Source organism: Mastomys coucha, unplaced genomic scaffold, assembly GCF_008632895.1.
Source record: "Mastomys coucha isolate ucsf_1 unplaced genomic scaffold, UCSF_Mcou_1 pScaffold18, whole genome shotgun sequence".
Classification (NCBI taxonomy): Eukaryota; Metazoa; Chordata; class Mammalia; order Rodentia; family Muridae; genus Mastomys; species Mastomys coucha.
In genome coordinates this window covers 2,727,908-2,740,401 of record NW_022196900.1, presented here as the reverse complement: position 1 = coordinate 2,740,401, position 12,494 = coordinate 2,727,908, and the positions used below count along the sequence as shown (strand labels likewise).

At 49.4% G+C, this 12,494-nt stretch overlaps 1 protein-coding gene across 1 annotated transcript in view; it reads right to left on the bottom strand.

Annotated features, from left to right (window-relative positions):
* Nucleotides 1-3,233: 3,233 nt before the first annotated feature.
* Nucleotides 3,234-12,494, bottom strand: part of Spink4 (serine peptidase inhibitor Kazal type 4) — a 9,802-nt gene continuing 541 nt past the window's right edge. Inside the window, exons 2-4 of the mRNA XM_031376748.1 lie at nucleotides 6,823-6,863; nucleotides 5,927-6,039; nucleotides 3,234-3,375 (exon numbers count right to left, since the gene is read on the bottom strand). Of these exons, the coding sequence (XP_031232608.1) occupies nucleotides 3,330-3,375; nucleotides 5,927-6,039; nucleotides 6,823-6,863 (200 nt within the window). The 3' untranslated portion in view covers nucleotides 3,234-3,329. The remainder of the gene's footprint in view (nucleotides 3,376-5,926; nucleotides 6,040-6,822; nucleotides 6,864-12,494) is intronic.

The window sequence follows — 12,494 nt, the reverse complement described above, 5'->3', positions numbered from 1 at the left end:
CTCTCTCTCTCTCTCTCTCTCTCTCTCTCCTCTTATCTCCCTCTCTTTCCCTGCGCTCTGTGTGTGTGTGTGTGTGTGTGTGTGTGTGAATCTGTCTGTCCCTCCTTTGGACAGAGTTTTACTATACAGCCTAGGCTATTCTTGAACTTGCCCTTGCCTCCTAAGTTCTTGAATTACAGGTGTACACAACTGTATATAGCTTTTATTTGTTGCTGTTATTTGAATGACAGTGAATTTGTGTGTTAGAACTCTTTTATATTAGTCAGTTGCTGTCAGCTCACTTTTTAGCATAGTACTCAGGAGATAGGCTCTCAACAGGACATTCTGAGGCTTATCTTACAACCAAGAGGATTTGCTGAAGTCCCAGGGACTTAGGACTGGGTAGGCAAAGACATCAGACCTGGTGGCAGTCAAGGCAAACAGACAGACAGGACTCAGGGCCCAACCCAGCCCACTCCCAACTTTACTGGAACTGTTCAGTTTTATACGACAGCTGTTTGGCCCTGGGTCACATTTAACAAGGAGTTACTGTGGGGTTTGGGGATAGCTTAGTTGGTGAAGTGTTTGCTGCACAAGCAGGAGGATCTGAGTTTGATGCTCAGAACCCATGTTTTCTTGTTTTTTTTAAAGCTGAGAATGGTGGCACATATTTGTAATGGTGGCACTGGGGAAGTATAGACAGGCGGATCCCTGGGGTGCACTGGCCCGCCAGTCTAGCTCCTGAGAGACCTTGTTTTAAAAAGGATAGACAGGGTGAATGGCCTGAGGTTGTCCTTTGGCACCTGCACACAAAGTTACTCAGTACCCAGCACTGTTTGTATACATTAGTGATCTGAGGGAAATGGGAAAGACGGCAAAGCTGCAACACAAAAGTCTATGTCAGAACTGTATGAGTTTTTTAAAAAATTCATTTGTAGTATGTGTATGGATGTTTTGACTGCTCCATGTGTATGTCTAGTGGCTGCACAGGCCAGAATGGGGCATGGGCCCTAGGACAGTTGTGAACTGCCATGGGAGTGCTGGGAATGGGACCCAGGTCCTCTGCATGAGTAGCCAGGGCACTTCACTGCCAAGCCATCTCCAGCTGGCTCCTAGCTAGCTAGCTCCCTTCCTCCCTCCATCCCTCCATGACCCTTCCTTCCTCTCTCTCTCTTTTCCTCCCTCCCTCCCTCTTTTCCTCCCTTCTTTCTTTCCTTATTCTATAGTGCTGGGAATCAAGGATCCTGTCCATGCTAGGCAAGCATACTAACTTCCTCCAAACACAGCCCCTGATTTTAACCTCTGCTCCTAATTGTCACATGGTCGTATACATTTGGTCTGGTTTTTAAGCTGTATTTTTATACAATGTGTGTTGTGTGGTGCGTTCATGAGGACACCCGTAGAGGCCAAAGGTGCTGGATTCCCCTGGAGCTGGAGTTACAGGTGGTTGTGATCTGCCTGATAACGGGTGCTGGGAACTGAACTCCGGTTCTCTTGTGAGGGCAGTATGTGCTCTTAACTGCAGAACAACCATCTCCAGCCCCTTGAGGATTAGTTTTGTCAACCTGACAATCTAGAATTATCAGGTAAGAGAGTTTCGTTGAAGTATTGTCTAAATTAACTTGGCCTGTGAATGTCTTTGAGGGGATTATTCAGGTATGTTAACTGAGGAAGGAAGGCACACCCACTGTGGGTAACACCATACCCTAGGCAGAGGACTCTGAACTGTGTGAGTAGAGGAAGCTGAGCAGCAGCACCTGTACATGTATCCTTGCTTTTGCTTCTTTGCTATGGATGCAGTGTGACTAACCCCCTCGAGCTGCAGTGGCTTCCTGCTATGGATTAGCCTGGTGCTTTTTGAGGGGGTATGTATCATAGCAATAGAATTCAAAACTAAGACAGTTGGTCTCTGACCCTCTCCAGTTCATTCTCCTTGGAGCAGCCTACGCGATGCTAGAATATGTGAGAGTTCTATTTAGAAACCTCCAGTGGCTCCAGCACCTCATAGGATGAAGACCCTGCTGTCCCGACCAGGCATGGTAACTTAACACTTTAATCCTAGCACCGGAGAGGCTGACATAGGAGGATTGCCATAAGTTCAAGACCAGCCTGCACCATACTGGGAGACCCTGTCTCAACACCCAGCACGCCTTTCAGAAGAAAGGACGAGAGTCCTTTTTTTTCTCTGTACATTCTCTTAACTCATCCTAGCCCCTCACGTGTCAGCCACTCTGGTCTCTCTGGTGTCCCAGGTCCCCAGATCCATCTTGTTTTCTACTGCTCTGGGTTGGGGGGGTGTCTTTGCACCTACTGCTATCTCTGTGGACAGCCCCTTTTTCCTCTACTGCTCACTTGGTAGGTGACTTCTGTCATCTTTGAGGACATGATCGAATATCTCTTCCACGGGAAATCCCACCTCTGAGACTGTTCGGGCCCAGCTGGGGACAGCAAGTCAGTGGGTGTTAATTTGAGCAGGGCGGGTATGCCAATCATCCTGCTGTGCTAGCAGCTGACCTGAGGCTGGACCCGAGATCCAGGGCTCTCCAGGAAAATGCTTTTCTACGCAGGAAAGCACCCATAGGGCATACAACATTGCCCAGCTTTGGATGCTTATTAATAAACACCGGTGGCACTCCATTGTGTCTCAATCCAAAAAACAAAATAGTTTGATAGTATAAGAAGTAGCTCAGGCCTGGCGGCGGTGGCGCACGCCTTTAATCCCAGCGCTTGGGAGGCAGAGGCAGGTGGATTTCTGAGTCTGAGTCCAGCCTGGTCTACAGAGTGAGTTCCAGGACAGCCAGGGCTACACAGAGAAACCCTGTCTCAAAAAAAAAAAAAAAGAAAAAGAAAAAAGAAGAAGAAGAAGAAAAGAAGAAGAAGAAGAAAAGAAAGAAGAAGCAGCAGCAGCAGCTCAGATGTACAGTGCATTCCGCCTGAATGCTAGCTGTCAGGCTTGTGTGCATTTGTGTCTGCCTCCAAGTGCTGGTTAGCCTAGGAGAAATTCATTCATGGATCCAGGTGCCACTGGACCACATAGTATTGGGATGTTCATCTTCCTTGGGTTTGTAAGTAGAACACTGGGTGGTGCCCTGGGCTCAGTCTGACCTCCAGCAGATGGGAGGTAGCTGGGATGTGTAACAAGGTTGAGGACCAACGGGCAGTTGGGTAACTGGTTCAGCTAGGAAGGCTGTTGAGGGTGATCCCATCCCTTGCTGCTACCTCCCCAGGGATCCCAAAGGCTGGACCATTTCATCAGCTTGGGCTGCATCTTTTATTTCATATCATAGCCTCTGAGGCACCACTGTTCTTTCTCCAGCTTGGAGTTTCAAGGCTCGAGTGCACCTCTGAGTTCAGCATTCGCCATCCTTCATGATCTGAATGTCCTTTCTGGTTTTCCTAGAATCGAAGATAAGAATGGGGCCATTAACTGTAGGAACTACACGGGACGATTTAAAAAACTGCCCAGTCTAACTAGACTTCCTGCTGAGCCCCTCAAAATGTCCAGGTGTAAAGCAGATTCAGGGATCTGATAGCATAGCCCCTCCTACCCTAAACTGACCCTCTTACATATACTCTGAGAGCTTGCAGAGTTCTGGGGTTTCAGCTACCACTGCTTGCTAATGGCTGCCTGGCTGCCAAACCTGTCCTGGTCTTTTTTTTTTTTTTTTTTGGTTTTCGAGACAGGGTTTCTCTGTGTAGCCCTGGCTGTCCTGGAACTCACTCTGTAGACCAGGCTGGCCTTGAACTCAGAGATCTGCCTGCCTCTGCCTCCCAAATGCTTAGATTAAAGGCGTTCGCCACCACTGCCCGGCTTGTCCTGTCTGTTCTTGCATGGCCCCACCAAGATATACCAGAGATCACTGTCCACAAACACATCACTGACTCCCAAGGCTGCCCTTATAGCCCCCATCTGAGCAAGTGGTACCACTAACCACCCAAGGCTGTAAGTAACGTATACTAGGGCTGGAACAGCAGGGCTAGGATCCTTTACTCAGAAGGCTGGACAAAGGAATCTAACTTCAATGCCTTCCTGAACGTTATAAAATGAGTTCAAGGCCTACGCAACTTAACCAGGTCCTGTTTTAAAATAAAGGATGCAGATGTAGCTAGCCATGCATGAAGGAGATCCTGTGTTCAATCCCTAGTACTGAAACAAGACAAAACCGTGAGTTTAAAATCAATCTGGGTCATAGCATGTTGGGTGGTGGACCGTGAGAGGAAGCTTGATAAGGTCAAACTTGGGCTTGAAGCCCTGGGGATCTTGAAGGGACAGTAGGAGCTTCACCTACTCCATGGTACTAGACCCCTGACACATAGCCACAGCCACCCATAGGGAGAAATAATAGCCATCAGTCACATGGGGCAGTGCCCCCAAGCTCTCCACATGCAGATGAGGCATCCCTAACATCTCAGACCAAGCCAACAGGAAGCACCTGCTGTTAGACCCCAACCCACCCCAGAACTATGTATAAGATCCTATCCCTCCCCCCCCCCCAAAAGAAGTGGTGGTGGCACACGCCTTTAATCCCAGCACTTGGGAGGCAGGGGCAGGCAGATTTCTGAGTTTGAGGCCAGACTGGTCTACAGAGTGAGTTCCAGGACAGCTAGGGCTATACAGAGAAACCCTGTCTCGAAAAACCAAAAAAAAAAAAAAGATCCTATCCCAGAGGAATAAAGGTGTGTGAGAGTTACTCCATTGTCTGAGGGCATCTGCCACACACAAGAGCTGTTAGACTGCCTGGGAAGAGAACGCTCTCCAGAAGCCTTTGTCACCAGAAGTTCCCCTGCGCTCCACTCTAGCCCACTCCACCAGCTCAGTTCGGCTTGGCTAGGCTCAGCACAGCCTGTACAACAGCAGCTGCCAGGGCACAGTACCAGAGCATAGGCGAAGGTGGAAGCAGCAGAGGCAATTCCCCCACCCTGCTTGTACTCTCTGGCGGGGCAAGGCCAGAGAGCTCAGAGGATAACAATAATAAGACCCTGTTTCAGAAAGAGGAAGGGAAGGGAGAAAGGGCGGGTGCTATTGCCCTCACTCCTCTTACCCTTCACACCTAATCGTAGAGTGAGCCTGTCAATTCTTCCCCCAAATACTCCTAACCATGAATTTTGCCATGACCTTCTTCAGAGCCAGGACCCTATCTTCTTATGTTTCTTCCAATACCGATTTCCACATCTGCCTACACAGCTTTGCACTTGCCAGAGATTTCTCCCTGATCTCGCCAGGCTCTCAGCCTGATTAATAATTTTACTGGTGAGGAAACCGAGACCAAGCAGATGATCTAATTAATGGACCGAGGTCGAGGTCTAGCCTCTACTCATCTCATGACCTCTCACCCACTTCACATTTTATTTACTATATCCAGCTTCCTGATTTCCCTAAGCAAAAACTAACTTTCCTTTATAGACCTTTCCAAATTCCCTTTCCCCTACTTGGAATTGTATTTCCTGCTTTTTTTTTTTCCTAGCTAGCTTGGGTTGTACCTCCTCTAGTCTTCCCCAGGCCTGCTCCCTTTCCGCTCCTATGTGCTCCAGGTCTGGAGCTGTGCTGCCGTTGGCTGACTGTTGGCTTGGCTTCTCTCTCTTAGCCTGACTCCAGGAGACTAGAGGGGCTCTCAGGGACTAGCCATAGTAAGTGCTCAATAAATAATAGTTGGCTAGAGGAATGAAAGATCAGGTGAGAGCATCTAGTCAGTCAAGGACAGAACAAGAAAAATATCTCAGGGTTTCTGCCCCCTCCCCTGGCTCCTATCAGTTTCTGGCTTTTGATCTGGGACCCCCATGCTTGCTTCGAGATACGGTTAGCCCATTCTGGTAGACAGATATCTAAGGACTCTTTTTTCTGGCCGGGTCAGTGTGTGAAGGAAGATGAGGTCAAGTCCCGCTCCTTTCAGACAAGCATGCACCAGACAGAGGGCCATCCAGACATGTTAGATAGGAAGGAACTTACATCCGGGTCACACAGAGGTGACATTCGTTTTCATATGTGAGGCCATCCGTGCCACAGATCAGGTTAGGTGTCCGGGGACAGTTTGGAAACTCAGCCATGTGCTCACAGATGGGCTGTGGAGAACAGAAGTAGTGGGAGATTCAGGGGTAGTGGTCATAGGCCCAGAGACTCTGCTTGGAATGGGAAACCAGCTACTCAGGACTCCACGGTGTGTTTGCTTGTCTGTGTGCAATATGGCTTTGTAAACTTGGGTGGGCTATGTCTATTCTCGGCGCCCCAGCTTCCTCCTCGGTGAAGATGGTACCTAACAGCATTCTTCTCATAAGGATCAGCATATAAAGTATGCTGACGTCAGTATATAAAGTATTAAAGTATCTGGTTCTTTGGAACCAAGCAAGTGATGCTGGGTTTGGATGGGCTAATGAATAGGGAAGATCCTGAGGCTGGTGCTTGGACCTTGTCACCGGGAGTGTGAGACCCAAAGTGGAATCTGGCAAGGCAGCTTGGTGTTTGCCCTCTTAGAGTGAAAGGATGAAGGAGGAGATGAGCTTGGTAAAAGGCGACCTCCACAGGGCCTTCAGTCTACTGGGGTGTGGCCTCTTTGGCCTGTGTGGCCTGTCCTGTGCTACACAGAGCACAGCACGTGAGGTGTCCGGCTCTGCTGGGTGACGGGTGGGTACCAACGGAGAAAAGGACTGTGGAGAATAGGATTGAGGCAGATCCTGAGGGCTGAGGCCTGGCTTGGAGCTTGGGCCTGCTCTGTCTGGAGGAAGTATTCTGAGGAAAATACAGGTGCAGGAGGCCACCTTGGCTACCTTGGGACCACTGAAGGTGTCAGCAGAAGGGGTGGATGTCCTAGAAGGGATGAGAGGACTCCTGCAGAGTGATGTCCTTACCATTCTGGAGAAAACAGTCCCCCCGGCTGACACCGGCAGGTCTGGAGGACAAAAAGAACAAAGCAAGATGTTTTCAGCTCTGGTCACAGTCTGAGGACCCCTCCTGCTCTGGGGCACCTGGCCCATGCACTATCAATCTGGACTTCTCCAGGAAAGGTAGACAGACTCAGATGGCGGGGCTACCAGAAAGCTGACATCGTATTGGGTTACATGAATAGACAGAAAGTCTGGTACTAGGGGGTGATAAACCAACCTGCTTCTAATTACTCAGATCCCAGTAGAAAGTTTGTGTCCTGTCAAATAATAATAATAATACAAAAAAAAAAATCAGCCGTTAGCTATGTGCCAGACACTGCAAATACATGTCTTTTGGTACTCTCCACATCTCTTGCCTCTCTAACCGAAGGAAGGGAGGAGGTAGTAAATGTATCTGCTAGCCAGAGTCCAGCATAGGGTTAAGGTACCAACCCCAGCTGCTGGGGGTGTTAGCTGTTCACAGTCAGTCCCTTCCTAGGAATTAACCTTGGGGAATGGAGCTGCCTCATCGCATGCATAGATATTCCCTGACAATAGGGTGGCTGCAAGACCCAGCCCTCGTGCCTCTGGAACATGCTGAGGTGCCACACAGCTTCAAAGCTCCCTGCAGGGCCACCTGGTACATGGTTACACTCAGCCAACTCCCCCACTCTGGGTAGATAGTATTCTCACACTTCTCCTTAATGTATGCAGGCTCGGGTCTGCCTGCTGGAGCTCTTGGCTGACCTGCGAAAAGGCTCAGAGAACATGAATGACATGGTCTGATACGGCAGAGCGAGGACTTACACACAGGCCCGCCATCCCACAGTTATTGGCCAGAAGGCTTGGCTGAACCTCTTACAGGACAGGAGCAAAGCTGTGGTGGGTTGGCGAGAGACCCTGAGCTGTGTCTAAGGCCCAGGTGGGAGGAAGAATGGCTCTGAAGGTAGGGGAAGGAATGGATGCTCCCGGATGCCTCTGCAGGGCTGTCCAGAGCCTGATGGAGACATGAGCTCTTTTCACATCAGATAGAGGAGCCGGGCAGTGCACGAGGCTGCTGGGAGGTGGACTGTGTTTCCATATGGAGCAGCAAACTGTGGTTGTAAAGGAAGCTGCCTCCAGCATCAGAGTTCCACATCTACTTCGAGTTTGGCTGATTTGACCTTTGCTTAGAGATTTCCCAGGCAGAGAGGGGGGGAAAAGGGGACTAAAACTGTCGCCCTGGTGTGCTCTGTCATCTAGGCAATGGGAGATCAAAATGTCAATCTAACCTTGTCACCAAACTGCTCAAGCTTTTCTGTCACAACTAAAAATGACTTGAATGTCCTCCCACAGGAGAACAGATAAAGTGTGAAACTTATATACAGTGGAGTACTACCCAGCAAGAAGTAAAAGCAAGTCACGAGGCAGATCAGGAGGATTACTATAGGTTCAAGGCCAGCCTGGACCATGCATGGAGTGAGTTCCAGATCAGCCAGGGCTACAGAGTAGGATCCTGTCTCAAAACAACTCACAAATACAGAGCGAGAAGCAGTGTGTGTGTTTATTATTTTTCATTGCTGGGATAAAACATCATGACCCAGAGCAACTTCTAAAAGAAGGAATTCATTCTGTCTTTTGGTTCCAGTGGATGAGAGTCCATCATGGAAAGGAATCATGGGAGCAAGCAGAGGGCGTGGTGGCTGGAACAGAAGCTGAGAGCTCACATCCTCGACTACTAGCGCGAAGACTGGAAACGAAGCTCAGCCCCAGCAATGTACTTCCTCCACCAAGGCTCTACCTCACAGAGGGTCTGCAACCCTCCCAAACTGCACCCTACCTGGGGAGCCAGTGTTCAAATGCTGAAGCCTGTGGGGTCGCTCTCATTCAAACCACCATAGCGAGAACGCCTATAGTCCAGTGATCAGGCTGAGGCAGGAAGATGAGGAATTTGAAGCCATCCTACACTACATAGAGAGACCCTGTCTAAAAAAAAATTAGAAAACAAGGCTGGAGGGATGGCTCAGAGCACACTCTCTTGCAAGGACCTGAGTTCAGATCCCAACACTGGCATTGGACAGCTCACCATTGCCTGCTACTCTAGCTCCAGGATGTCCAGTGCCTTTTTTGGCCTCCTCAGTTGCCTGCACTCACATATACATACCCCTTCCCCCCAAGCACACATGTGTAATCTTCAAAAGTAAAATCTTTTGACAAGATAAAACACAGTACGGCAAAACAGCGACAACAGAAGCACCCGACTGACACAACGAAGCTACACTGCAAAAATATATAACTGAGAGAAGGGAGCAGACGCAAAGGGCTCCCTGGAGTGAGAGGCCACTCATGTCACATCTTGAACAGACCTGCCGGTAAAGTGTGATAGAGAGAAGTCGGATCAGTGGTGTGTGTGTGTGTGTGTGTGTGTGTGTGTGTGTGTGTGTGTGTATGTGTGTATGTGTGATGAGTGTGTGTGTGTGTGTGTGTGTGTGTGGTGTGTGTGTGTGGTATGTGTGTGTGTGGTGTGTGTGTGTGTGGTATATGTGGGTGTGCGTATGTGTGGTGTGTGTGTGTGGTGTGTATGTGTGTGGTGTGCATGTGTGGTATGTGTGTATGTGTGGGGTGTGTGAGTGTGTGTGTGGTGTATGTGTATGTGTCGTGTGTGTATGTGGTGTGTGTATGGGTGGTGTGTGTGTGTTGTGTGTGTGTGCATGGTGTGAGTGTGGTGTGTGTGTGTGCATGTGTGTGTATGTGTGTGGTGTGTGTGTGTATGTGTGCATGTGTGTGTGTGTGGTGTATATATGTATGTGTGGTGTGTGTATATGTGTGGTTTGTGTGTGTATGGTGTGTGTGTGTGTGTGGTGTGTGTGTGTATGTATGTGGTGTGTGCGTGGTGTATGTGTGTGGTGTATGTATGTGTGTGGTGTGTGTGTTTATGTGTGTGGTGTGTGCGTGTGGTGTATGTGTGCGTGTGTGTGTATGGTGTGTGTGTGTGGTATGTGTGTATGTGTGTGGTGTGTGTGTGGTGTATGTGTGTGGTGTATGTATGTGTGTGGTGTGTGTGTATGTGTGTGGTGTGTGTGTGGTGTATGTGTGTGGTGTATGTATGTGTGTGGTGTGTGTGTGGTGTATGTGTGTGGTGTATGTATGTGTATATGTGTATGGTGTGTGTATATGTGTGTGCGTGTGGTGTATGTGTGCGTGTGTGTATGGTGTGTGTGTGTGGTGTGTGCATGTGGTGTATGTGTGCATGTGTTTGTATATGTGTATGTGTATGTGTGTGTGTGTGCATGGTGTGAGTGTGTGTGTCTGCCTCTGACCACTGAACATTACTGCTACCTACCTCTGAGATAGGAACAGTCCGGGATGGACCAGCATGAAAGAAATTTCTGGAGGGGTGGAAATGTTCTGTGTCTTGTGTATCATTTGTTGTTGTTGTTCTCAAGACAAGGTCTTGCTAGGAAGCCTTGGAACTTGCTATGTTGACCAGACTGGCCTCAACACATGGAGATTAAGCTGCATCTCCCTCAAGTCCTAGGATCACAGGAGTGTACCACTTTGCCCAGCTGGGTTCTGTATCTTATTCATGTACTTATGTATATAAGTGCTCTGTCTTTGTATACACCAGAAGAAGGAATCAGGTCCCATTACAGATGGTTGTGAGCCACCATGTGGTTGCTGGGAATTGAACTCAGGACCTCCAGAAGAGCAGTCAGTGCTCTTAACCTCTGAGCCATCTCTCCAGCCCCCAAGTTCTGTATCTTGATAGAGGTTTGGAACATAGAGGTGTGTGCATTGTCACAGTTCATCTGTAAGAGTACTGAGTAGAAATACCATGTGTTCCAGGGCCGGTAACTATTAGAAGAAAAGCATTTACAAAGGCTGAGTAAGTGTGGCGAGGGGAGGCCTCCAATCCTAGCCTTTGGTGGGTTGAAGCAGAGGCATCAGAAGTCACAGGTGAGACCCAGCTATATAGCAGAACAGAAATGTCACATTTAAAAGGTAGAATGCCCCTTCTCTGGCTCCCATCACTCCCTCAGCTCCCTCTGGACCAGCACTCCACAGTCAGGGCCTGTGTGAACTGGCCTTCCCGCCCCCCCCCCAGTCTTGCCCTTGGGGCTTGCTATCTAATATAATCCTCAATGTCCCTAGGACCTGAGGGCCCCTCACTGCTCATTGTCCTGAAGCAGGAGCTCCTCTGGCTCCTGCAGATCTGTTGCTTGAGATGCCCCACCTCCAGTCTCCTCCTATGAGGTCCTAGCATCCTCCCAAGGCTCAGAAGTGCCCCTACTGTCCCCCACAGTCCCTTGAGAAGACCTGGATTTGAGCTTTGTCACAAAGCCAAATGTCCCACTCACTGGGTCACCCCTGACTCCCTATGAACTCGAGTTTCTTGGGGGCTCCCTGTGGCTCCTCATCAGTCCCTCACCCAGTGAATATTCAGGAATTGAGCACTGTAGTGTGTTGGGGGAGAGTCCAGAACCTTACACAGTCAGAATTTCTTCCTAGGGTTGTGAAAATTTGTCTTTAACCCCAGGCATCCCTTGCCTTGACCCAGGTGCACCCTCCTTCATTCAGCTAAGGCTGGAATCTGAAATGTGTACAACGACTTTCAAGGCAGGCTGCTTAATGTTCCCACTGGAGGAAGAGGGGCTTGGGAAATGGGGGACAGCCATGCGGGAAGGCAGCGTGTTTCTAACCAGAGACTGCAGGCTCCTTCCTCATCACCCAGCTCCCAGCTGGGACCAGCATGAGGTGTTAGGCATGGAGGCAATGGCCCTGAGGTCCTGCTGCACACTGTTTTATAATGTGACTCTCATCTACTTCATCCCAAAGGGCCCCTCTGCTCCCCTGTTCTGTCTGTTCTCAACACACAAGCCAGAACATTCTTTAAAGGTTTAACTCCACTCCAAACCTGACACTGGCTCCCACTTGACTCCAAAGAAAAGGTTCTCACATTGATTTCCAAGACTTTGCCTAACACAGCTCTCAGCTGCCTCTCCCCAGTTCCCCTCTCCATTCCTCCCCTTCCCCTCCTCCCGTCCCTTCCTCTCCGGTCTTCTTATTCTGTACCATGCCCTTCACTCCCTTCCATCCACACAGCACCTCAAGCACTCTAACATGCTTCTACCTCAGGGCCCTTGTGTTGGCTGGTTCCTCCACCAGAACATTCTTGTCCAAAATACCTTCATCCCCTCACCTTCTTCAAGCTCTCCTCAAACCTGCATCTAAGAGACTCCCCTGATTTAACACTGCAGCTCCCTCCCAATTCCCATCACACAGCTCCATCATTTCCTTAGCCTGTATCATATTCTTGTCTACTATTCCTTGCCCTATCCCCACCCCCACCCCCACTTTCCCACTAAGTTTAAGATCTGTTGGGATGGTGCTCTTTCTGTTTTGCTCCTTTCTGTGTTAAAGGACAAGAAAAGTATCAGGCAGCAGCTGGCAGACTGCTGAGATGCTCTTGGTCTTGAGGAAGTCCATCTCTGGTGTGTGGGTCTAACCATCCAAGGCCACCACTATATGCTTAAATAGTTATCTTGGGTCCCCTACTACACCTTGTCAAAACAGAACAGGGGCCGGGTGGTGGTGGCATACACCTTTAATCCCAGCACTTGGGAGGCAGAGGCAGGTGGGATTTCTGAGTTCGAGGCCAGCCTGGTCTACAGAGTGAG